This window comes from Bombus impatiens, unplaced genomic scaffold (genome assembly GCF_000188095.3).
Source record: "Bombus impatiens unplaced genomic scaffold, BIMP_2.2 scf_0096, whole genome shotgun sequence".
NCBI classification, from domain to species: Eukaryota; Metazoa; Arthropoda; class Insecta; order Hymenoptera; family Apidae; genus Bombus; species Bombus impatiens.
This window is the reverse complement of record NT_176515.1, coordinates 591707-616387: the sequence shown is the minus strand read 5'-3', so window position 1 is coordinate 616387 and position 24681 is coordinate 591707. Positions and strand designations below refer to the sequence as shown.

Genomic DNA, 24681 nt, shown 5'->3' with positions numbered 1-24681 from the left:
TCCGAAAAGTGCCTTTCTTTCGCAAACATATTTTTTTACAACAGTGCACCTTCGTACAAACGTGAAACCAAGTCTGTGAAATGTCGCGGTGTTTGTCTCAACGGAACAAAATTGATCGTACGTAATTCGATAAAATAATATAAAGGGAAGAACGTTGCGCGTCTATTATTTCCTTATAAAACGAAAGAAACTTTTCGAACAACCTAATAATATTATTAATTAATAAATTGTTGTACGAGAGGGCCCAGCGTGTATATTACGCATGATATTATTTATTTATCGATTCCTCTTTGATCTTTTTTCAGCAATCAACTCGTATGGTTATAAAAAATAATCCATGCGCTTCGGTATGCCTTCAAAACGACGGAAAAACGATTGTTCGATCGAAAATCGATATTCGAGCAAAGACGCTGGCTGTGGGTTCTTCCGACAAAGTAGTAATCCAAATTCGACATACAGTCTAGTTAGTTGCTTATTTATAAATGATTATAATAGGTAATTTTTAGTTAAATCTCTTAACTAAGCGTTATTAACTAGACTTTTGTAAAAAGAATGGAAGGGTAGTAGACACATTGTTTTAGTTAATTAGTTACACAGTTGTGGATTTATCATTCTTTTTTTACTGCAGAAGATAAATAATCGAGTTATCAGGATTTTATACGAGTTATAGTTTAGAGTAATTTTGTATGATATTAAATCGATATTTATGGTACTATATTTTACCCTATTTTCGTATTATTTTAATATGTACTTCGATGTATTTTTTTAAAATGATATACTGTAAACTTGTTAAAAGTGAAATACCATTTATATATAGTGTTGTTAACTTAATTACTTAACTTAAAGTTCCCCAAAACTTCAGAAGAATCTACCAGCTGATATGTTTCGTATAAATTAAGTTATCAACATGTTGATTAATTTATTGTTAAACAAAGTGGGTTTATCACAAGGTTATACGCTTGTAAAATATGTACTTAATGCGTATTAAAAAAAAAAACTAAAGTAATTACACATAATAACCGCACATAGGCTTTACCATTATTTTTGTTTCGATCAACATTTTTTTATTAAAAATATACTCGTAATCAATCAATTATACAACGAACCATCAATGTCACAATTATTTACCACGACTATAATTTATATGTATTTATTGCTTATATATTTTATTAAACCAAGTAACAATATCAATAACAACGTATATTGCCCGTTACACTTGTCGCATTTGAAATCACGAAATATTTATTTATTCATAACGAAGATAATTACAAGATAACTTCGTTATCACTTCGATACGCTCATCGTTGTAATTCGTTTATCTATCTTTCTTATTTCTCAAATAAATTTTATCCAACGCGAGCATAAAGATCATCGATCCATCTATAATGATAACTATTGGAACTCCCAATCTCCTCCTTCTTTGATATTTAAATCGTGATTTTTTCCAATGCTTATCACCCGTTTCCCCTATTTCGTTATACTTATTCAATGAAAACAATCACTTTACCTTAAAATCTCTGTTATCTCGTTTCAAATTGAGGCTTATTACACCTTGTCCCTCGTCATTTTGTACTCTTAACATATCCATATTTACTGGCAGCTGTAACGAGACAAATTTTTAATTTGCACGAGTTTATCATAAGTCAACTACTTTCTAGAAAATTTAATATGGACAAGTGAATACGCAGGTTAAGCAGTCTTGGATATCCGGGGACTATATCATTACCCTAATTGTACTTGTATTACTAATATTTATATAAGTCCAGCATTCACGCGAATCGCAAGCTTGGACAAACTATTCCTTTCGTTTATTTCCTGTTATCAAACTAGAATAGAAGCTGCTTTACCAGATCATGTAACAAACCATTTAACCCTATCTACCTGAAAATCTAGGAGATGACCTTTATTAACACTAAGAATTACGTACTGCCTAACTCTTTTTCCCTGGAAAAAATAAAATATTTCCATAGAAGGATTAAAAGAACAATTATCTGCTTCATTGACTAAACATACTTTTTCTTGTTCTTTAAAATCTCTTTTCGTTTTTGCCGTTCTTGTAGAAATCCTTTGTTCTTTAAAATTTGAAGTTTCCCAATATTTTCACACATTTATTATCTGTTAACGATATAGCTGTATGTAAAGCGTAAAAGGGAGATAGTTGAAGGGTAAGAAGAAAGTCAGTGGGGGTTTACTTCGCAAGCGAGAATCAAAGATAAACAAGATATTTTTCAAGACGATAATTAATCATTTTACGTAACGAACGAAGTTGCATGGTCCGGCAATTATCCTTTTCTGTATACGAGGGAAATTGTACGAGGTGCAGTTGCGTAACCCAAACCATAGCCGATAATAGCACTCAGTAACGAAATACATGCGTAATTACGCAAGTCACTAATATCAAGTGTAATTCGAATTAGAATGTGAAATTCGTAACGTGGGAACTGTACATTTATTTAAAGAATCAAACGCAATAAGACCCCGTGATAATAAACAATGCATTGGTAAATCAAATTACGTGGCCATAAAATATGCGTTTACGTCGAGATCGATTTGCACAATTTGTGGCATTCCCACTAAACAGGGTGTTAACTTTCCTCGTTTATCTTTTCTTGATTAATGGACTAATGGATTAATTTTGCTTGAAACTCTACTCGTTAAAAATCAACGTGTAAAATTACATTTGATAACATCCCTCCACAACTATAATATTGAAAAGCAGAATTCAGAAGCGAATGAAGTGTCGCGTTAACACGATGTTGAAGAAAATTAACTTCCTTTACGAATTAATAAAAATTTGGTCCTGAAGAATTTAATGTCCGAACTGCGTCAGTGTATTCTATAGATAAAAATAAAACTAAAACTAAAACGTCATGTAGCAAAAATTCCATAAATGTTGTATTAAAAGCTATAAATAACTTCACGTACGACGTAAAGCTGTATACGGGGTGGTTGATAATTGGTGGTGCAAAAAAGAAGTCGAAGATATAGAATAAAAATTTTCTTTTTTTAATTTTTCCATCGAGACAACGATCCACAGTGAGATCCGTTATAACGTACCGCACGCGTACCGAGCCAAAGTTCAAAGTCGATTTTCTCGAAAACAAAGCCTCGAACGAAAAATTTGTATTCTATATTTTCGACTTCTTTTTTCGCGTAGAATCACCCCCTTTCCGCTTGTACCACCAGTAACCAACCACCCTGTATATGTACTTGTGTGCGCATTTCGAAGTGTCGTCCGCCTTTGTAAATGCAAAATTAAAATCGGTATGCTATTAATTTTATCATAGACCGAATCTCGTGATAATTTTGTCTAGTTTCTTTACATACAAGTATGGTAGGATCATAGTAGAAACGATAAACATATGTCGCTCGTATCATTGCATAACACGTATAACTTTCTAACGAAGCTTTTTGCTACATGATGTATTAATCTTATTTTGACAAATTTTTTAAAATTTGTACACTAAATTGCAAGGACACCCTATATGTATGTGTATACGTATCGCGCTATAATATACCAGCATGCAATTAATTTCCACAGGATATTCGAGGATATGGAATAGAAATTGAGAAGCGACAAGTTGTAAAGTACCTTCGAAGTCCTTCTCGAACCAGCAGAAATAATCGCAAACGCCTTGACCAATCGATTCGTTCGGCATCTCCAGTTCACCACCGAACTCCATCGGCAAAGCTTTCGCATTAATGAAAGACAATAAAGTGTCTCTGTTTGTTCCATGAAAGTGAAGCCTCTTACGTGTTTTCTCCTGTAAATGAAATTTCAATTATCGATGATCGAATTAAAATATACTACAAAGCGACAAATATTGTTACGAATCATCCTCGTCTATTTAATAAATACATAAAGAAACAGTATCAAAATCGTTAAATTGTTATTCTCAGTTTGATTTGTATCCAGACTAACATTTAGCTGTACAAAATCTAGCACGAGGTAATATGCAAAATTATTAAAATTCACTTTTGCATATACATCTAGATTAGTCTTTCCTTCGATATACCGTCGTAATCGAACTTTGTTTCATTCAAATAGGAGAATATGGTATTAAGTACATTAGACACAAAATTAACCAAACTACGATCATCGAATTTTTTATGTCTCCATCTCACTTTCCTTTCGACCGGAAAAGAAGCTTTCAACGCGTGTAGGTAAATCAGGCGCGACCAATAACAATTGTTTCTTATTTTCATACGATCTAAGAAATTCTCCGACGATAGAAAAATACGCTTTGGTCGTAAACGACGCGGAAAACGCGGAGGGGTTAATGAGAACTCGTTGATAAATGATCGTCGAAGCACGTACCAGAAGGAAAGGTTTGAAGATAGCGTAAACCATGTTGAATATAAAGGGTTGATTCACTATGTGGATACCCTTCAGTCGACAGGGTAAACATCTCTGTACCCAATCCGTTACCGAGGCGGCGAAACTCGGAGTGATGTGTGTCACATGGTTCAATGTTAGGCCGTCCATATTTAAAATTACGTGGATTCCAGCAATCTACAGAAAACATGTAAAAGACATAATGACAAATTATAGCGGTAATAGAACGTTAACGTAACGCGACAAGTAGAATGGAGCAAATAAATAGGACAAAAGTTTATCTAAACTACAATATAAGGTGAGACAGAATACGGTAAACAGAAATATGATAGAATAGGAAGAATAGAATACAGGGAAAAGATATTCACAAAGGTACAGCAGTATTTTTCAAACGAAATGGAGAAATATTCACGATATCGCGGTTGTACGCATATGCGTATAAAGTATGCGTCTGGAAGATCGGCACCGTATGGGAAAATACATGGTAGGGTATTGTGAGAACTCGAATAGAATGTTACGATGAGACTTGCACATTTTTCAAGGTGCTATGTATCGACTCCGATAGAGCGTGCTTTCCTAACGATACTAAATATGCTGCTGGAAGGCAGCTAGACTCCATACCAGTTATTACACAATCGTTTCCTCTGTAAGCTCAACCAATACTCGAAGGAAGAAGGCTTTTTACGTTTGTATAACATACTTTCATTTCACACCTTATTTTCATCATGCATTTCTCATGCGTCTAACTTATTCGTCGTTCCCTGACATTCTTCTTTATTCAAAAGATGGAGATGAGATTTAAAACGAGATTTGTTTTGAACAAGAACATGACAATTCCATTGAGTATACCTGTGTCTTGGGTTCAGCCATAGCCGCTTCCAGTGACAGTATGATCGATCGGAATATTTCATCGATACTGACGAGTTTTGTGTTCCACGCTTTCCCACAGTTGATCTGAAGCACTCTACAACCATCCGCCATACGATCTGGTAACGGAATCACCATATCTGAAGACAGCACCTTCTTCTCGTTGCTGGGTAAGAGATTTAAGCAGTAGCGTGGATTGTTCGCCTTGAACTTGTAAAACCGTTTCATCTGTGAAGTTACAACGATTTTCTATCAATATAATTCTTACCTAATTTCGAAATGAAGCGCGATTCTAATAATTTTTTTAAATCATTGACAGCTGACAAATTCTTGCGGCAATCAGCATACTCGCTGCTATTGACACATACGTTGCGCTCTCTTAATTATTTCAAACTTAACTGTTCGAGTTTCAACGATAATTATTGACGCAGTTGTTGAATTGCAATGACAGTAGGTGTATGAATATGTATGTTAAGGTAGAATTTAGCTCACCAGTTCAAAGGCACTTTTCGGGTACCATTTGCAAGGTCGTAGGAACTTCCGACAAAATTCATCGTCATCCGGCACGAACAGATCGGGTTCGTCTAAAAATGAAACACAAACCTTCACGATCGAAACGTGCAATTACATTTGGCGTTTCTTTACAAAGGAAAATTGATATTGTTTCAGGCGACGAACGAGACAAACCTAGCGGTTATTCGATCATAACGATACATTTATTACGATCGGTACAATTTTAAAAAGAAGATGTTCGCTAACTCGTTCATAGTGACGAAGAAAATTTTCCTTGTGTAAGAAAAAAAGAAAAATTAAGTAAGCAAAAAGTATTTATTAAAATAAGAAAGCGAGTGATTATTTGACGATTATTCGCTGCGACTATTACCTTCAGTTTCTATCAAGTTCCTTCGAGGAACATTAACCGAGCTCGCGATAAAGTGAAATTTTCATTTTCACCTAACCGGTTCCGAACGCATAAAACGAACGTACAGCGTGGTAACATCACGACAACGCTGCGTGTCGTTCGTAGCACTCCTTTCTTCGCTATAAGAGTAACTGCAACAACACGAGGCTAATTCAAAGTATAATTCGACCATAAGAATCGTATTTCCGTAAAAGGTTTTTTATACTTTTTTATACTTGTCGATTGCTTAATTAATCTTGTCTTTCCTTCGCTATCATCGATAGAGTATTTGGATTTATCGGGTGGAAATTGCACAGATTATTAAACCCGGCTGGTAACAAGATATCAAAAATATTTATTTATTTATTTCCATAAAAGGCTTTTTGTACTTTAGTCTTGTCGATTGCTTAATTAATCTTGTTTTACCTTCGTTATTGCTGATAGGATATTTTGATTTATCGAGAAAAATCGCACAGATCACTAAACCTGGCTGATAAGAAAATATGAAAAATATTTATCGTGGTTGATAAATGATTGCGACTGTTATTCTTTGTCTTTCTACAATTTTCCTGTTCAAAGTACTTGCAGAGAATCGAATGATTCTAAAACGTCGATGAAAATCTATCGAACTCTTTTCCATATGAGAAATCGTTTCACGCGGTATTCTTCATCCTCTTCGATTCAATTTAAAAGAAAATATCACCGGTTGAAGTGTACAACAGATAAATGAAGGATTGTAACATGCTTGCACGACAGAGATTTGCACGAAGAACGCTCTTCGCTTTTCTACCCAAATGAACCTACCTGAATTCTACCTAAACGTCTCCATCTGCAATAGACAGATAAGAAAACAACAAGATTTCTTAACACTTTACAGACCGATAGCCTGTTAATCGGCTTTTTGTCGCCGACAATCTTTCTCATTATTTGAGCAATAATTTCTTATTTAGTATTAAAGTACCTTGCTCAGTTGCGTCAGTTGCGTTGCTTTGTAAGCTCCCATAGTTTTATACCAATTTGAAAAACATACCGTTCGCGATGAACGAAAAGAATGGTATTGGAGAGTCTAAACCGAAAACAGAGCCGGCGCCAGGGAGAATCTGCGCCTGAACTGTCGGTCGAACGTGCGTATCCTGTTGAACCGCTAACGGTCAGTAAAGTGTTAAAAAGCGTATTTTCTCTTCTCACATATCGGCTAAAATGTCACTAATTTATCGTATATCGATTCACGTAACATCTTGGAAATGCTTCCTTTTATTCTTCGAATTAACGCAAACTTCTCTTAAATCCTCTCCAAATACGTACAGCGAGTCTTTCCTACTAAACTATTCGTAAAGCCAGTCATGTGACATTTTTAAACTTAACCATACTTTTCTAATCATTTTCATAGCTACCGTTTCTATCCGCGGAAAATTCTCCTAAATCTTGCACGAACTGCAAAATCGAGTATTTCCTACCAAACTTCCCTGTATTTCACGATTATCCGAGTGAATGTATATTAAGGTGGCCATGAAATCAACGCTATAGCGCTACCGGGCACCATTTCCCAGCAGTCCCGTTACCTGGTACCTTTGTACATCGCCTTGAAGTCCTTCAACGCCTGTTCCACGACCTCTGGCGTCTCGCGTAACTCGTTCTTCGTCTTTTCCCTGTAGAAGTCATCGCCTTCGTCGAAATCGGCCTTCAACACGGAGCTGCCTATCTTCAAGTGCGGCAGTTCTCTCGATTTGGTTGGAACGATGCAGACATCCTGGTCTCCTAGCCGCTCCATGGGATCGCTGACAAGGCTTTGTTACTCTTGAACGAGCTCTATGTATAGGACACACATGAAAAACCAGTTACATATAATTTTTGTTAGAAACATAGGAACTACATGCATGTGTATACACATACAGATATGTATGCAGAAATAATTCTTCCCTTTTCTTTTACTGTTTGTTCGAATTACGTTTGCTATTGTATGTGTATTACTTACGTAATACGTGTACAAGTTTATGAATTTCATATTTACATAAATTAAATGTGATTTTAACGTCAGTGATAATTGGACGTTGTTCAGCTCGATGCGTGATTCCGTCGATCCTCCAATCTTTTTAATCGATATGGTATTGTTTGGTGCGTTGCACGTTGATTTCGAGGAAGATTTTGGATTGAGACGTTATTCTAGCACTGACAGCGCTCAGTCATGTGGTTTGCCATAAAATTTACGTTATTCTCTCTACCGAGAAGAATTTTTATTTATTTCCTCTACATGTATATCGTTCGCCATTTAGTATTCTCGATATCGGATAAATATTATGTATACAAAATTTCGTTTTTATTCGTTGTTAACGAAATTGATGGGAGCGAGTGTGAATGTACCGTAATGTGTATAAATATTTGCTTGAAACAAACTAAATACGGAATTTAACGCGAGTAATCGTAGGATCTGTTTCACTATTTGCACAGTTATTACTTCAGAGGTATAAAGTAAACATAATTTAAGGAATTTCTTTTGAACTTTTTTACCGAATTATCAACACAATTTTAATACTATCGATGATCCGATTATCGACTCTAATAGAACGAATATCTCACAATAAATCACGCGGTAAATCGTAAAATGAATGATAATTAATCCCAAAGGACTTTCACGGAAATGATGAAATGATATTATGGGGAACTTTCTATTATCGTTTTATCGCTCGTACAACAAAAATTCGCAAATATTGTCCGAATAAATATCTACTTTCTTCTGGATCGAATCGTTGAACTGCAACGAACAAAATTCATTCTTTGCAACGTTTATTTATATTTTACATGTATTTATCCTAATCCGGTAGTTCGCTGCCAGATAAGATAACTAAAAACTCCAAATGATATCTGACGGGTGTATACAGCGATTGATATTGCAGAAATTTTGTCGCATAACTTGCTTTCCATTCACTTCAGACGGAGAAATACGAACAGAAGGTCTTTAAGTTTCTTTATACCGATAATATTGACTTGCTATTATTTCAAACAATAAAATAGTTCAAAATGTGTACGATTTTTATGCAACATACTGTAACCTAATTACTCGGCCTTCCCTCTTCAACGACACTTTTTTAGTCAATTTATGCAATGTCATTTATATATATATGAAACTTAGAAAACATAGATACTAGAAAGATAAACTATGATATGTTTAATTATCGATTATTAATTAAATAACGCGTCACGTCATTAGCCAAAAATAAAATATGCAATGTCGTTTGATAAGAATTTGCTGAGAGTCGTATATTTTACGAACAGTAAATAACTCTTGCGTTTTATACTTAAATCATCAAATACGTATTAATCTGTCTTAACAAACGAAATATTGCAGTGCCGATTTATTCCAAATCTTCCTTTTCAACCGTTTTATCGGTCGATAAACTAACAAAGGATACAAAATGAACAACTTAGAAAAGAATTATTTCCTTATCCTCGAGATTCCCGCATTTTCTAACATGAGATACACAAAATACGTACTTTCAGCTTTTTAATTCAGAACCGTGATTCGAACACGAAGACTAAAACCAAAACAACAACCCTTCCCATAACACACCAATCTCGATCATCGATATTAAACGCAGACAACATCGAACCGAATACGAATAAAAATGAACCGATCGACAAATAAATGGTCATACGTGAAAATTTACTTACTCGAGGGATCCAGTCGGAATCGCGCCTCTCCCTTGGGAAATTAATTTTTTTACGAGAATAATGGTTCGTCTCACGATATCCCGATGACGAGGCTGCAGGATGTCATGTCACGGTTTCTACGCGACAAGATTCACGAATGTCACGAACGCAGTATCGATTACGAGGATCGTGACGAAGGGACGACTAAAAACTGAGAAGCTGGCCTGTTAAAGGAGAAACAAGTTGATCGGTCGATCGAACGAACGGATGCAACGTGATTGAGACTTCGGTGGAGACTATCTCGAAGCAGGACTCGCAAGTCAGAAATCGGCTGGAAAGCGAATGCGTTTCTCCCACCTTTGTCGTGACAGTGAGTCCCTCAACGAAGGTTATGCTCCTTCTCGACCCGCGACACCGCGACTAATTAAATTTGAAACTGATTTCTGACTCAATGTTAAAAACACTTGTGTAATTGACATGCGCATATTCCATTTAATTTACGATCACCTTTCGCGTTTATTATGCGTCATCGTGATATACTGATTTCGTTTTCATTGCGATTCAGCCTTTTCTTCGCTAAGATAAATGGACGCAAGATGTATTATTAAACTATTCTCTACATAGTATTCTCTACATATGTTTGAAGAAGATATCCGAGTCCTTTGTTCGATCCTGTGTACATTTTATTTTTCAAAGGTGTTTTTACATCGTGTAACGGTTAGGAAAGCGAGGGTACTTTTTCTTTCCGAAAATTCTACAAATTTAAACGATTGTTAATGAAGCTTAAAAAATGTTGTGAACTAGGCAGCAGCTTCGAGCTTGTAAATGAACCCAAGTAGATTGTTGTACGAAATTCTACGAATCACGAAATTATAACAGTTCAAATATCGATCATTCTTCATCGAAAATTTTCAGTATATCCGATATATGTAAAATATACAAAACGATTTGCTATCTACGTTCCATCTTCTAAATTGTATTCTTAAAAGTGTGAATTATTCGCATAGCGTTATATGTAATATGTACGTTAGAGAAATAATTAATAAGTTTAGTTGATAACACAACTCGATGTAGTTAATAAATTATGTTTATAAAATTCATATTTATAAAATTCGTTTCTCCGTTTTGCCTATTTTCATTTTCTTTTCTTCCTCTTGTATTTTCGCCTCGTTAAAACGAAGTTAGGAATACGAAGATGTGGTCACACATGATATAGAAATTTCTATACGTCGTTACGTACTATACGATAAACTTTCTTTTTAGTCCAGTTTCGAATAGCGCTCCGAATCGAGTTGACCTGCACGACTCGAGTCAAGTTCGAAAGCGTTATATAAATGCGTAAAGAGTTTGCCTTCTTCTTTACGCATTGTAATTTTAGAATTTTTGTAACTAACATCAAGCTCGATTTAAACGGTTTTCGTTGAATTCTTATTTAAAATTTCTAATTGTGTTTACTTCCTCTCACGATTGTTAATATATTCGAGACCTACGAATATTATAGCAATGTTTCTCGAAATTTAAAAATAAGTTTGCATAAGTTTGCATGAATTTGTGTATTTTTTTAAAGGTAAATCTTATTAGGACAGATTTGCAACAATTTTGCTTGAAACGGAGAAAGGTTTCGAAATGAACTTTTGAGACGTAAAAGATAAACAATTCGAAAACCTGGTTCCTTTATTCAAAAATTATTACGAAGATGAAATTGCCTGACTAAAAAATTGCCTATCGCTAGAACAATCTGCTTCAAAAGTCTTATTCTACTTTCCTCTTTTCGCTATTCTGCCTTTTTTCATTTTACGCTTATACTGTACTCGGATTTTCTTCTTTGCTCTGCATTCTAAGAAGATGCAAACAAAAATCATGTATACCATGTATACCAATTATAGTCTTTTGCTTACATTGTTCGAGCTTAAAATATTTTTAATTGTTAAAAAAATTCGACTGCATCGGAAACGTTAAATAAGTCGCGATAAAATTAATTTCGTCTGTGCGTCAAGCTAAAAATTATTGCACTATAGTCTCGTCATTCATGCTTCTCTCGAAAGCATATTTTTCATTGTCAAAGGATATTTTAGGAGTGAGCAAATATTATTTATAATATACAGAAATAACCATGTTTCGTACAAAACTATGCCATATAACTATATAAAAATATATTCGACACTTACGAATATTATAGCAGTGTTTTTCGAAATTTAAAAATAAGTTTGCATAAGTTTGCATGAATTTGTATATTTTTTTAAAGGTAAATCTTATTAGGACAGGTTTACAAACATTTTGCTTGAAACGGAGAAAGGTTTCGAAATGAACTTTTGAGACGTAAAAGATAAACAATTTGAAAACCTGGTTCCTCTATTCAAAAATTATCATGAAAATGAAACTGCCTGACTAAAAATTTGCCTATCACCAGAACAATCTACTTCAAAAGTCTTATTCTACTTTCCTCCTTTCGCTATTCTGCCTTTTTTCATTTTACGCTTATACTGTACTCGGATTTTCTTCTTTGCTCTGCATTTTAAGAAGATGCAAACAACAATCATGTATACCATGTATACCAATTATAGTCTTTTGCTTACATTGTTCGAGCTTGAAATATCTTTAATTGTTAAAAAAATTCGACCGCATCGGAAACATTAAATAATTCGCGATAAAATTAATTTCGTCTGTGCGTCAAGTTAAAAATTATTGCACTATAGTCTCGTCATTCATGCTTCTCTCGAAAGCATATTTTTCATTGCCAGAGGATATTTTAGGAGTGAGCAAATGTTATTTGTAATATACAGAAATAACCATGTTTCGTACAAAACTATACACTTAATAGTAACTTGATAAATCCATCATAAATGTGCAACGACAGCAATTGTTGATATTCTTAAAATACTTTGTACAAGAATATGATCACAGTATAATTCGAATGCCTCATTGTTTTAGTCTCTTCATTTTTCGATATTCATTATTCATTTTTACGGTATCCGTACGAATTCCATTCTGAAAAATAAAAGAAATTGTATCAGTTTCTTGCTTTGTTATATGTTATAAAATGTTAAAATATGTTATTTGTTATATGTTATATGTTATAAAATGTTTATTTCATCCCGATTTATTCGAGTCTTCCTTTTTTATAATCTTCTATCATATTTTAATTGACATATTTCTATTAAATCCATTTATAAGACAGAAGGATATATTTATGTCTTTCGTAAATTTTATAAAAAATTTATATTTTTAAAGAATATAAAGCATATATTTTAAGAAGACTCGAATGCAACGTCGACTTTTTTCTCTATATAACGTACGACTGGAAAGAATGAATACTTCCAATTAGGTTAATTAAATCTTACCTTTAATCTTCTCTTCGTGCTGAAGCAATACAGGATACCAATCGGCACTGGTGTAATCGATTTCCGGTAGATTGCCCCCGTAGTTCTTCGGAATGTGACTAACTGGAATGTATGCATGAAGGGAGGACATCTTGTTGCCGTGGAAGAACATACGTTTCTTTAGCTTTTCCTTCACGAAGGGCTTGAACATCTGCCACACCATGTTGAATAGGAACGGTTGTTTTACGAAGTGTACCTACGATCGATTAAAATCGTCGACGTTATTAATCAAAAGCGTTAAAACTATAAAGTAAAGTAATTTCACTTCTGGGTCGATCCTATCACATACAGAACTAAATTACAGACGTTCGCGCATTTATGGGAAGGTGTAAAAGTTAGTTCCATTAATCCGGATTTTGAAGATTTTCATAATTTTTAAAATTCGACGGTTTTTAGAATAGATTCGTTTAAGTGGAAATAGGTGACAGTGCGTTGAATTTAAAAATCCCTTTCCCATAAGAAAACTAGCGCGGTTTATCATGTTTCCTGCCTATAGTGTTCGTTTGAATTATCAAAATCCAGAATTCATGCGTAACAACGCGCAACATTACGAGATAGTAAGAAATATTACAAAATCCTTAAGTCAAAGTTGTCTACGAACCTCTTTCAAACGCAGAGGCATAGCTTCTTGAATAAACGTCAAGAGTTTCATGCAAAAAGATGGTGTCATGCCCATCACTTGTTTCATACTTAGGCCCTCGAAATCCATTATGACGACAGTTCCGTATATCTGTAAATGAGGATCATTTTCTTACACGAACATAAAAGCATGTCTGAAAAGCAAGTCACGAACTACCAAAGCAAGAAATAAACTTCTCAGCTACGATCGCAGTCTGTGATATTTTACATAACCATATAATCACGAGTATATTGAACGTTACAAAACCAACAGCGTTATAAAACCAGCCTGTCCGTCGACAATTTCTATCGTACTTGCCTGAGTTAGCGGCTCCCACATGGCGAGCTGGTGAACCAAATACAACACTCGAAATATTTGATCGGCGCTGACAGCGGACGGGTCCCAAGACTTTCCGCAGCTAACAACAAGTATTCTTCGATTTTTATTATCTCTTCCTTTGATGACATTCACCACGTTGTGCTCGAGCATAGCCACCTTCTCGTCGTTTGGCATCAAATTAGACAACAGAGCTGCGTTTTTATCTTTAAACTCGGCGATCCTCTTCATCAGCTCGTAGGCGCTCTTCGCGTAGAATTTGCATGGTCGCAGGAATATCAAAAGAAAAACTTCGTCCGTACGAAAATAGAGCGTCTTGTCGTCTGGAAATGAAAATGAGAAATTTATTCGTGGTTAATTTGATAAATAACGTTAAAACGTATGAAACGTATGACGAATAATATTACAGCTATTAGGATTGAAGATATCGTAACGAAGTATAATTCAGGGAAATAGAAAAAGTATTTTAATTTCTTCTGCTCAATATAAGCATGTATATCAATTTTTTTAAGCACAATGTTCAATGTTCATATTACATAATTATTATAAATGTAACTACCATTATATGGCGGAAGAATTCTATATATATATACCTAGATTTGTAGACTTTGTGACGAAGGTTTTTTTTATTGAAATCGTCGACTTTTATCGAACGTTTATAAAAACTTTTTCTGGGTATAATATATCGTCCATTTTATAGATACATGGAATTACGAACTTTGGTAATTACATAGAAAAGGGTACCCCTCACCGATTTCAACGAACTTGAATTATGCCGTCAACGTTGACATTCGAACAATCTTCTCCCATACCTGTAACTATCGCCCGGCCTTCGTTTCCGAGATGTTCACAAAAAAACTTCAATGAAATTTAATTTCCACTACATGTCATTTTACCATATATATAATGCCATATATATACCGTATATAAATGGCTGGATTTTCATATAATTAACTTCAACGGGTAATAAACGAAAATTTCGAACATTAATAAATTCAATCTTATCGCTGTCGATCAGAAGATTAGTAAGATCAGAGTTGGAGCTGCACAGGTATTGTGATACCTTCTAACTACTACTACATGTAAATATTTCTGATCCATTCGCACTTTATACCGTAGTAAAGTAGATTTGTTACTGCTCATTCGTATATAGTTTATTTTCCTTTTTTTTTTCTTGTTATAAAACTTTGACAATACTTCCAATGATATTTATACGATTTTTGTTTAATCTTGATCTATAAGATATACTGACAAGAACGTTTGGCTGGAAAAAATTAAAGCGCTCTGTATACTATATAGCGTATACCAAATATACTTTTGTGTACAACTCAAAGATTAAAATCGCGCGTGCTTATCATTAGGCTACATGTAGCTGACATACATATACTATGTACTCTAATTATTAATTGTACGTAACGAATAGACAGATGTCCAAATCGGACAAATTGTGAATGTAAACAACTGAAAAAAAAACGAATAGACAGATAAGGTATAGCGTTCGTATGTCATATATCAGTTCATAAATAAATAGATTCATTGAAAATTATTTCGCACTAGCATAGCCGACCGCATAATGGAGGCTGGTTAATACTCTAGCGATCTAGTCCAATCCATGATCCATTCGTTTTTCTTTTTTATTTATACAATATTAAAACTGGTTGCCTATCTCATCGATGAATTCAGTTTTAGTTGGACTACGTGAAAGCGGGTCTCGCTAGTCCAGAACGAAGCGTAATCGTAAAGTAAACTATACCAAGGTTTTTTCCAAATATCTCGGAAAAGCGGAAATCAAGCGGCTTTGCGATAACGTGTATAGGAGAAAGTCGTAGAGAATATCGATCTTGACAATGTATTTCAAGATCGTTAAAAGCGGTGAGACGTGTCCTTTTCTATATAATTAGCCGAATTTTATAACCAATTATATACGAAACATTTTGAAAACTAAAGATCTACGTAAAAGTTAGAAAATACAGAGCCAGCTCATGCACATTTCATTCGTAGAGCTCGCAAAAAGAATATGAATAGTTGAATAGACGTTCAAGTATTCACCACTTATATCAATATTCACCACTTTCGACGCTTTTGTTTAATATCTACAATTACATTCTCTTATCATCGTTAGAAGATACTGGCACGGGAATGTGAAGAGACGGCAAGATAAGCAGGAAATATGAAGAAGTTGTTGAGAAACAAGGGGAAGGGATTGAAATAAAACAAGTAGGAGAAAGGAGGAAGGAGAAGGGAAGGGGAACAGAAGGGAGTTAAGCTAAGATAGCGATTAGCTACAAAAGGTGACTAAGTTCATGCTACGACTAGGCAAGAAACGCTTAAAAACGCGAAAATGTTTCGATTGTAAGCCTAGATTTACATACCTCTAAATAGCTAACTACTTTTAGTCATAGGTTCTTAAATTTTAAACATAATTATTATTGCCATTGGGTATTACTTTTACTATTTATGTGTATGTTTATACAGTGCAAACCGAATGTCGCTGCAAAGACTACCGTAGAAAGTAAAAACATACAAATTTTGTGTATATCGTTGTAAATTCGACCAGTCGCGGAGAGACGCGATCGCGAGGGAGCGCGTCCACGGAAGTCGCAAATTCCCGTTACGATTAGAATAATCGACGCCACGAACAGATCGATCCCCTTATTTCTGTTGGGATAATAGGGGTGGTTGAGTTAGTATAACACTGCGGTTAACAGGTTATAATATATATTTTATTTCCAACAACTGATTTTACTGACTTGTCAAGTTGGCGACTAAGTTTTGACTCTTTTCGAGTTGCTGTCTGACTCTTTCCGAGCAGAGAATTTTGACTCTTTTCGAATTGGCACCGGACTTTTGATTTCTTGACGCCGAACTTTCGACTGACTGTCCGCTCTCGTCTTATTACGGAGGAAAGCACGGTACGGGTGTGCTTTTTGAACGAAAACAGGGGATTCGTTGTTTACACTTTTCGTTAGGAAATTGAGGCTAACGATCCGCGATGCCCATTGATTATAATCAACGTTAAAGAATGAAGATAGGAGGAGGAAGCCTCCTACCAATGTGGCTCGTGAGTGACATTGTTCTTGGGAAAAAAACCGCTTTTCCCTGTTAGGTGATACCCGCTTTCTCCGTAATTTATAAGAGCGCGCAATAAACATAAGGACTGTTTTAAGGATCGTCCATAAACCGAAAACACTTGCAGGATTAGAGATTGCTTCAAATTAATAAGAATATCGAAGGGCTGAATAACGGTACGTGGACCTTTGATGGCCACATAACGAGGGATGGCGTACGGATTATCTCACGAGACGTAACAATTGTCGTATTTTTATACGAATACGAGCATGAAGTGACTTGTATGCGTAACACTGAGACACATAAATATTCAATCGAGACGCTCAAGTATGCCGTTGTGACAGTTACTTAAATATACAAAATAGAAGGATATCGAAGCTACCGTGCGAAGTGTCCTGATAGAGATCTTGCAACTAAATTAGAAAACGTGTCTGTTAAGCACTTGATCTTCGTTCCCAATGCTTATTTACCATTGAGGCATTTGCTATGTCGTAGGTATATATTGACAATGCACTTGTAACAGGTTTCAAGAAGTGATTTAAGTTTGATTGACTTTCAATTATTTTGTATTAACTTACTTAAATTACCGGAACTGACTCTTTTTTGCAGCAACCTCTTTAATTGAGAATATTTTTAAAAATCTATATGAACAGCGAAAGAAAGTAAAAACCTGTTTCATGCACGAAAAGTTATAAAGAATATTATATTTTTATATTATTTAGACATATAACTAAAATACTTGTATTAGAAACATATATATGTTAAATTTTGCTTATCAAATCTTCTAAAAATGTGTAAAAATCGTTCAGTCGAATAATGAGAGAAATTATCAATTATTGACTAGATTTCCATAACTGGCAAAAGAGTTTTAATCTTCGATTAGATCCATAGATGCAAATCTTCGGAACGGTCTATTGAATTTTATGAAATTATTCGAACACGCACACAAGTTATTCAATAATATCCCTTTCAATTCGTCCAGTTCATCCAATTCAATATAGAAACTATATTTCACTCGGGAAATAATTTTCATTTCATCAGTCACGACAGTAGTGGAAGATCGAACTGTCCTCGCGTGCTCACAGCGAAACCTCTTCCGTAAAAAATTGCCCCGGTATTCCTTGTTAAGGAAATTGCAACAATCTGCGACTCATTCCTGAAGTCAGGAACGGAACAGTACAAGCGATCAAAATGAGAAAAGAACTTTATTACGTATGCTGAATTACGTTTAAAAAATTACGTTTTCATCGATAAATTTCTAGCATTGTTGTTTGTCAATAAACGAAAAAAATGCTATCGTCCGATATATCTAACTCCAATTTGCACAGAAACACTTGCTTCCACTCGACCTCTAACAAAAACTATAATTATACTTTATCTCCGATGATCAAAGAAACTTTTGAACTGACCGAGATAACAGTGATAAATTCCTAGTCTACAGTGGATGTTATCCGCAAACAAATTACGCGAAGATAAACTAAGCGAATTCTATTGCGAATCTATTCACATTTAAATTGCATGATCAGTCCTACCAGATTTTACTGTATGTCTTTTAGTGACGAGAATTTGAAACCTTGTCATACAAATAGCGGTCAATTCGTTCTATGTTGCGTCGAATATTGTGTTATAAGTAAGGCTGTCGTAATTTTTCCACCGTACTATGTCAAAGCAGTATGTTGTTGAACGCAGTGTGTTGTAAGACGATCGAGCGTATTTCCTTATTCCCTAAATAATAAAGTAAAATGTACCAACTTTTAAAGTTACGATCATATTGACCTCGAAACACGACTCTATCGTATTTTTGTATTTACGAATTTGTTTCACAATAGTATATTTTTGTTTACACGACATTTTCGCATAGAGTGGCTGCCAAAAGTTTCTAAACAGAGTGTAATTCTATTTCAGTAATATTCGTAACTGTTTAAAGATAAGAAGAAACTTGTTCTATACCCTTTGGTAAGTATACTCTTTTTCCATACTTAACCAATATTAATATCTCGAATTGGATCGATCTAATTTGCGAAGAAAAAGTACAAAACAAAGAGTAGCAAAGTTTTTTCGTCGGCACTATTTCTGGCATTAATGACACGGTTCTGTATCGGTACAACGAGAATCTTATCTTAGATATACAGGTTTCTTTACCTCTCAGCGTCAAGGGTCAAGGTACACAGCATTATCGATACAGATTTAATCAACTGTATTACCAACGATCTTTGATCATTTTCATCCGTGTACCTGCTGTACTGACTCTATTTATCAACGTTCAAGAATTGTGAAACACAGACGATGTTTAAACGAAAACTCGAACGCTACTGTACAGCCACACCGATAAGCTCTTATCGAAGAAGCGATGATGACCGTCAGTGAACGTTCTGATGCACTCGGAGCTGACTAGAATAACGTCAATCGTTTGAATATGTTAACATATCGCTTATACTTTTCTTAATTCTATATACTTTCAGAGATATTTCAATATTTTTTCCCCTCTTTTCGACATCTATTGAAACTAACTGGAACTGATTAAAATTATGCAAATAAATTATTACAAATCTACAGTTTTCTTTTGTCGATTGTTAAAGAAAAAGCATCTTCGCGTATTGATTTACACCGGCTATTGAATATTGATTTTCATTTAAATTTAAAATGTTGCAAACATCGCTTTTTTACGTATTATAGCAACGAACGTACGAATAAACAACGTTAATCGTTATATAAAACGTGCTATATCTATTACATTTATACAAATTACATCGCATGACGGAGAATATTATTAAAACAATTGGAAATAAAAGTTGAATCTAGAAACGAACCGACTATCGTGTATGACATATTTCTGAAGTTTCTTATGAATTGTGCGTTTGTTATGCGCATTATCGCTAGTTAGTTGTTTTCTTAAATATAAGATAATTTCTCAATATAGTATGGATGACAATGGAAAGAAAAACAAAGCCAGTACGTAGTACGCAATGTTTTCCACTGTCTTCGTTTGTTAAAGAATCTGAAGTGAGATAGTCGATCAAGCTTGCGTAAACTGTCAAATATCTTTGTTCGGCAACGGCTACGTAACCCGACGTCAAAATCTAATGGTTCACCTGTTTACGAACGTTGGTGGCCGCGAAGATTAAGATCGCTTTCATCGATTTATCGTATCGACTAGTAGAAACTTCACATCGAGATAAATAATCTTCGACTTTTCGCATAAAAGAAATCTATCGCATCGTGCGTCTAACGTTCTTCCCTTAAGAGACGAAAGTTTCAAGGCGAAGATAAAATTTTAGAGCACGGATATCCTACATTTGCCCGTTAGATCGCTGCCAATTTTTTACTAATATCGAAAACTAATAGATTTCGCTAAAACGCTAGCCAACTGTCAAATACCGAAGACAAAGATATTCCGTAAACTCTTACAGAATCCATCATCGCGTAAGGGAAAATAGCGATAGAATCGCCTAAAGACAAAGCTGCGAATAGCAGAAAGCTCCAAATTCGAAAGCAAATCCCTCTCGTAAGCCCGATCGTAAAAATCACGCTGTCTCGCGTTAAAGACAAATAGCGACAGAACTACGCGAGAGAACATTTCGGAATTAAACATGTGACAAAGCCAAAAGTAAAGACGATCGGCAAAAAGAACGTTGAAAGAAATTTTCTGGAAACTCACCCTCGATATACTTCTTTAAAGCTGCGAGGCCCTCCTTCGTGTTCTTTTCGGTCTCCCGGAGCTCCTTCTCGGCGACAGCCAGGGCTTCCGATCCCGGTGGCGTTGTATCCAACTCGAACGACATGTTTCTGCTTAATATTCCTAACAATGTATCGAATGTCTAGCAACCGACAAAACGATCCTCACAGCAGGACAACCACGATATATCTGTGACCTGATATATCTTGCACGAGAAGAAGTCCACCATCTCAATCCAATCTTTGACCGCTCAAAGTCCAATCGGTACGCGGCGACGACGGTCCGATTTTATGACTCTTCCGCCAGTTGATTTCGTGTCGCTTAATGTACACTGTACACTGAAATCGAGGCACATTGGACGCGCGTCGCTTGATAAAACTGTCACCCGGAAACGCAGTGATCGTGTACACTGACGAGTCATCGATTGATAAGCAGCCGTCGAACGGAGGAACCGATCGTCTATTATATTTATATCGGAGCAATACAAAGTAATTAGAGTCGCTATATTGAACAGTGACTGTTACGTCCGGTGACTCTCTACGGTCGCGGCGTTCGCCAATCGTGCACATATAATTAATCGGGTGGCAATAATCCTTTTGATTTATCGTTAAGTCCGTCAATTGGCATAAGACATTTTCGAATCAAAAGGTTCCTTATGGTTATTGCTCCATCGGATAAAAATAGGGGAAATGGGTTTATATATGTCGGATTAACGTTGGGGATAGAGTCGTGGGCGTTTGATGAATTTCACAATCAATCACGGCGATTTGGCTTGCGCGACATCAATGACAATGGCCTTAGATACACGTATAACTCCACGTACAAGTAAAACTTATCTTCATGAACTCCAATAAAAATCCAAGTGGAACTGCTCTTATATATTCCTGTCCTCAGCTCTCGGGTCAATCTTTGTTTTTAAGGAGAGCTTATATAATTAAGGAGCTGTTTAAGGAGAGCTGTTTATAATCATTCCATACCTCTGTCAGATGCACGTCCCTCCCGTGACCGTGATTACGTTCAGTGACCCGTTATGTCACTCAGGGTCCAAGCCAATCGTCATAAAGCCAGATTGGAACATTAAAACTATTTCTTATTTTTATTACTTAAGTGTAGCTATAGTAAACAAGTGTATAGTTATAGCTTAAGTGTAGTAGCTATAGTAGTATAGGAAAGTCCGGATATGTCCTTTCGTCTCATCATCATCCCATCATCATCATGAAAGGACACCGAAGCCTCCCCTTTGGAACTTCAGAGAAATCTGTAAAATTGTAATTAAAGTCTATAGCTGTAATTGAACGATTTGCCGTCATTCCACGCAATTGTATTTATTTGAGATTTGTGACAATGAACTTGGGCTCAAAGTGACAATCAGTCGTCCGCTAACAGTCTTCCGCTAACAACTTTTCCTCAAGGGCGGCTAATATCCTTCTCTAAACACCAACATGGAAATTGACCAATTAACAACAGCGTCAATTTCCCTCACTTTCTGAACGAAGGCTATCCCCGACGAATCCGATGATCTCGTATCCTTAGACACACCCCATCGTAATGTTCCTCTGGAGCATCATCGAGTGAGATCGTATTAGCGAGTGACTTGTGGTCTTTAAGCTCGGTGGATATTCCACGTTTTAACAAAGAGTTAGTTTAGTAATATTTTCACCGTAGCCAAGCAGGTCGATTACGACTTGGGCTTTGGAAGAAAGCGCATTCTGTTACCCCGTTGACCACGGATTCGTTGTTGGACCTAGGATCATTGTCATTAGCTTCTCGAGTGTCTGATTACCGCGGTTAGTTGTCAAATTCTGTAGTAGTCGTATTTACACTAGTCGATGTCTTCTCCATCGCATAGCAACAATGTGTAATCCAAATAAGGATTCGTTTCACGCCCCTAACCCTAATCATAATGAGAACTCAACATATATAACATAGATATGGCTTATCTCATGTTTCCCAGGATTCTAGCGACCAGTGACAAGGCAATCACCACCGAACAACAGTTTTCCTTTGCGATAACATCGTCACCGGACCTCGCATGATCTACAACTACAGATCAGTCGCATCTCTTTACCGGGTTTCCACCCGTCAATCATTCATCTACTTCTCTTATACCTTACGCAACAGCGTGAATATCTTCTGCACATAGTTGTTGAAAACGTGTATTTTAACCTGTTAACAGCAGTATTATACTCGCTCAACCACCCCTATTATCCTAACAGAAATAAAGTGGTCGTCCTGTTCGTGGCGTCGATTATTCGAATCGTAACGGGAATTTACGACTCCCGTTGACGCGCTTCCTCGCGATCGCGTCTCTCCGCGACTGGTCGAAAAAACAGTGACCATTGTTACGACGATATCGAGGATGGGTCTGCAATCGAGTTGAACTATATAATCTTATCTGTAAAATGAAGAGAAAAGGAAATTTTCTAAATTTCGTATTAATCAGAATGGTTGTAAAAAATGAGGTTTCTTCAGCCTTTTTTACTTAAATCTGACTTCGTCGTTACGTGGGATACACGAGGATGAATTTAGAATTAGAATGGAGTTGGAAGCCGAGGGAATGAGATTTCGGAATTTTCTTTGCGTGAAATTGCTTGCGTTAGAAAATGAACGAAGGTTCCATATAAATATAGACATTTCCAGCCTCTTTTACTTTATCGAGAAAAAGAGAATTTGTTAAAGAAGCTAATTTTGGAATTTGCGTCGCTCGAACCTAGTCGCATCGTGAAGAAGAATCGAATAACGAAAAGCGGATAGAAAAATTGATCTTTTAGGTATTCTTCGCTTAAGATAGAACGCGTAGTTGATTACATTAAAATAAATGTAATCAAAATCATTAAAATAAATGTAATTGTAATTACGAACAAGGCAAATTATAAATCATCTTCGATCGAGACTAACTGCATTTTCGAATAAATGTACATTTTATGATTGGTAATAGTTGCGGCATTTTTGTTTCTGATCTTATCTGGAGGTAGGAGATAAGAGATGCGAAAAAAGGTACTTGAATATTGAAATTATTTGAATTTTGGTAAGGTTTGAAGGTAATTGAATATTGAATATTGAAATTATTTTGATTAAAACTGATGACACATTACGTAAAGAGTTGACTTCTTGAACTAGCCAGTTTCACGAATCGCACGAAGATGCAAGAATCATCAAAGATGGCCAAAAGCTCAATTTCTTCAGATGTAAGAGGACTCGACTTACCTCAAAGCATATTGAAGTCATAAGATTTATACTTTTAAATTCTATGTAATTGAAATTCATGATGCATATTTATGAAGATTTGTTTTAATAAAATCAGATCAACATTAACCGTTATCACGTATCGTTCTTGATTCACGAACGATACATGATTTTGTTAAAAAGCAACTATTGAAAAAATATTCCCTAAAATTCGCATTTTAACAAAGATACTACAACTGTAGTAAAAGTGTAGTAGAAAGTTTCAATACAATTAACACAGTATATATCGATACGTGCGTCCTTCGATTTATCCAACGAACGAATGCATATTCTTGGTAAAACGTCAATTTCTTTTTCTTCCAAGAAACGATAAGTTATAATATAATGCTTACTATACGTATAATTATAATCACTAATATAAAGGTGTTCTTATAATATTCTCATAATTTACTTCTTAACCAAGTAGATACAATAACAATGAAAGCGAATAGTAATGAAATTTTTGTCACAGAACAATTTCAACATAATATTCTTTAACAATATGTTACAGTCATTTATGATAGTTTTCCATGAATTGTGAATATTCGAGCAGTAAAATAGGTCACGATTAAAGTTCGATACTTTATGTATTCCTTTGATTCAAAATAACGAATTAACTGTGTT

At 35.3% G+C, this 24681-nt stretch overlaps 3 protein-coding genes across 7 annotated transcripts in view; 1 reads left to right on the top strand and 2 right to left on the bottom strand.

The window, feature by feature from the left end:
* LOC100743246 (alpha-tocopherol transfer protein-like) overlaps window positions 1-997 on the top strand; it is a 35371-nt gene extending 34374 nt beyond the window's left edge. For all 4 annotated transcript variants that reach the window (XM_033318436.1, XM_003486037.3, XM_012394642.2 and 1 more), the window contains exon 5: window positions 306-997. In XM_033318436.1, coding sequence (XP_033174327.1) covers window positions 306-334 — 29 coding nt within the window. In that variant the 3' untranslated portion in view covers window positions 335-997. The remainder of the gene's footprint in view (window positions 1-305) is intronic.
* On the bottom strand, window positions 775-10189 carry LOC100743127 (clavesin-1). Of its 2 annotated transcripts, none has more exons than XM_003486036.4 (7): window positions 9758-10189; window positions 7674-7913; window positions 5696-5787; window positions 5186-5431; window positions 4319-4513; window positions 3593-3764; window positions 775-1600 (listed from the first exon to the last, which is right to left on the bottom strand). In XM_003486036.4, the coding sequence occupies exons 2-7, from the start codon at window positions 7873-7875 to the stop codon at window positions 1563-1565; spliced, it is 945 nt and encodes a 314-aa protein (XP_003486084.1). In that variant the 5' UTR covers window positions 7876-7913; window positions 9758-10189; the 3' UTR covers window positions 775-1562. The 2 variants fall into 2 exon arrangements, with proteins under 2 accessions (XP_003486084.1, XP_012250063.1); XM_012394640.3 differs by having other exon boundaries at window positions 9774-10141.
* Window positions 10190-12520: 2331 nt separating this feature from the next.
* On the bottom strand, window positions 12521-21191 carry LOC100743005 (clavesin-1). Its single transcript, XM_003486035.4, has 5 exons — window positions 20815-21191; window positions 14070-14410; window positions 13734-13862; window positions 13094-13328; window positions 12521-12740 (listed from the first exon to the last, which is right to left on the bottom strand). The coding sequence occupies exons 1-5, from the start codon at window positions 20936-20938 to the stop codon at window positions 12706-12708; spliced, it is 864 nt and encodes a 287-aa protein (XP_003486083.1). The 5' UTR covers window positions 20939-21191; the 3' UTR covers window positions 12521-12705.
* Between the last annotated feature and the right edge of the window lie 3490 nt (window positions 21192-24681).

Excerpts from the sequence above, each read along its gene's own strand:
- LOC100743127 (XM_003486036.4), bottom strand. The coding sequence starts at position 7,875 with ATGGAGCGGCTAGGAGACCAGGATGTCTGCATCGTTCCAACCAAATCG. Across the intron at positions 3,765-4,318 it reads TCTTCAAACCTTTCCTTCTG|GAGAAAACACGTAAGAGGCT; the intron begins GTACGTGCTTCG and ends TTTCATTTACAG. Across the intron at positions 1,601-3,592 it reads GTTCGAGAAGGACTTCGAAG|CTGCCAGTAAATATGGATAT; the intron begins GTACTTTACAAC and ends GTCTCGTTACAG.
- LOC100743005 (XM_003486035.4), bottom strand. The coding sequence starts at position 20,938 with ATGTCGTTCGAGTTGGATACAACGCCACCGGGATCGGAAGCCCTGGCT. Across the intron at positions 14,411-20,814 it reads TTTAAAGAAGTATATCGAGG|ACGACAAGACGCTCTATTTT; the intron begins GTGAGTTTCCAG and ends TTTCATTTCCAG. Across the intron at positions 13,329-13,733 it reads TGCCTCTGCGTTTGAAAGAG|GTACACTTCGTAAAACAACC; the intron begins GTTCGTAGACAA and ends AATCGATCGTAG.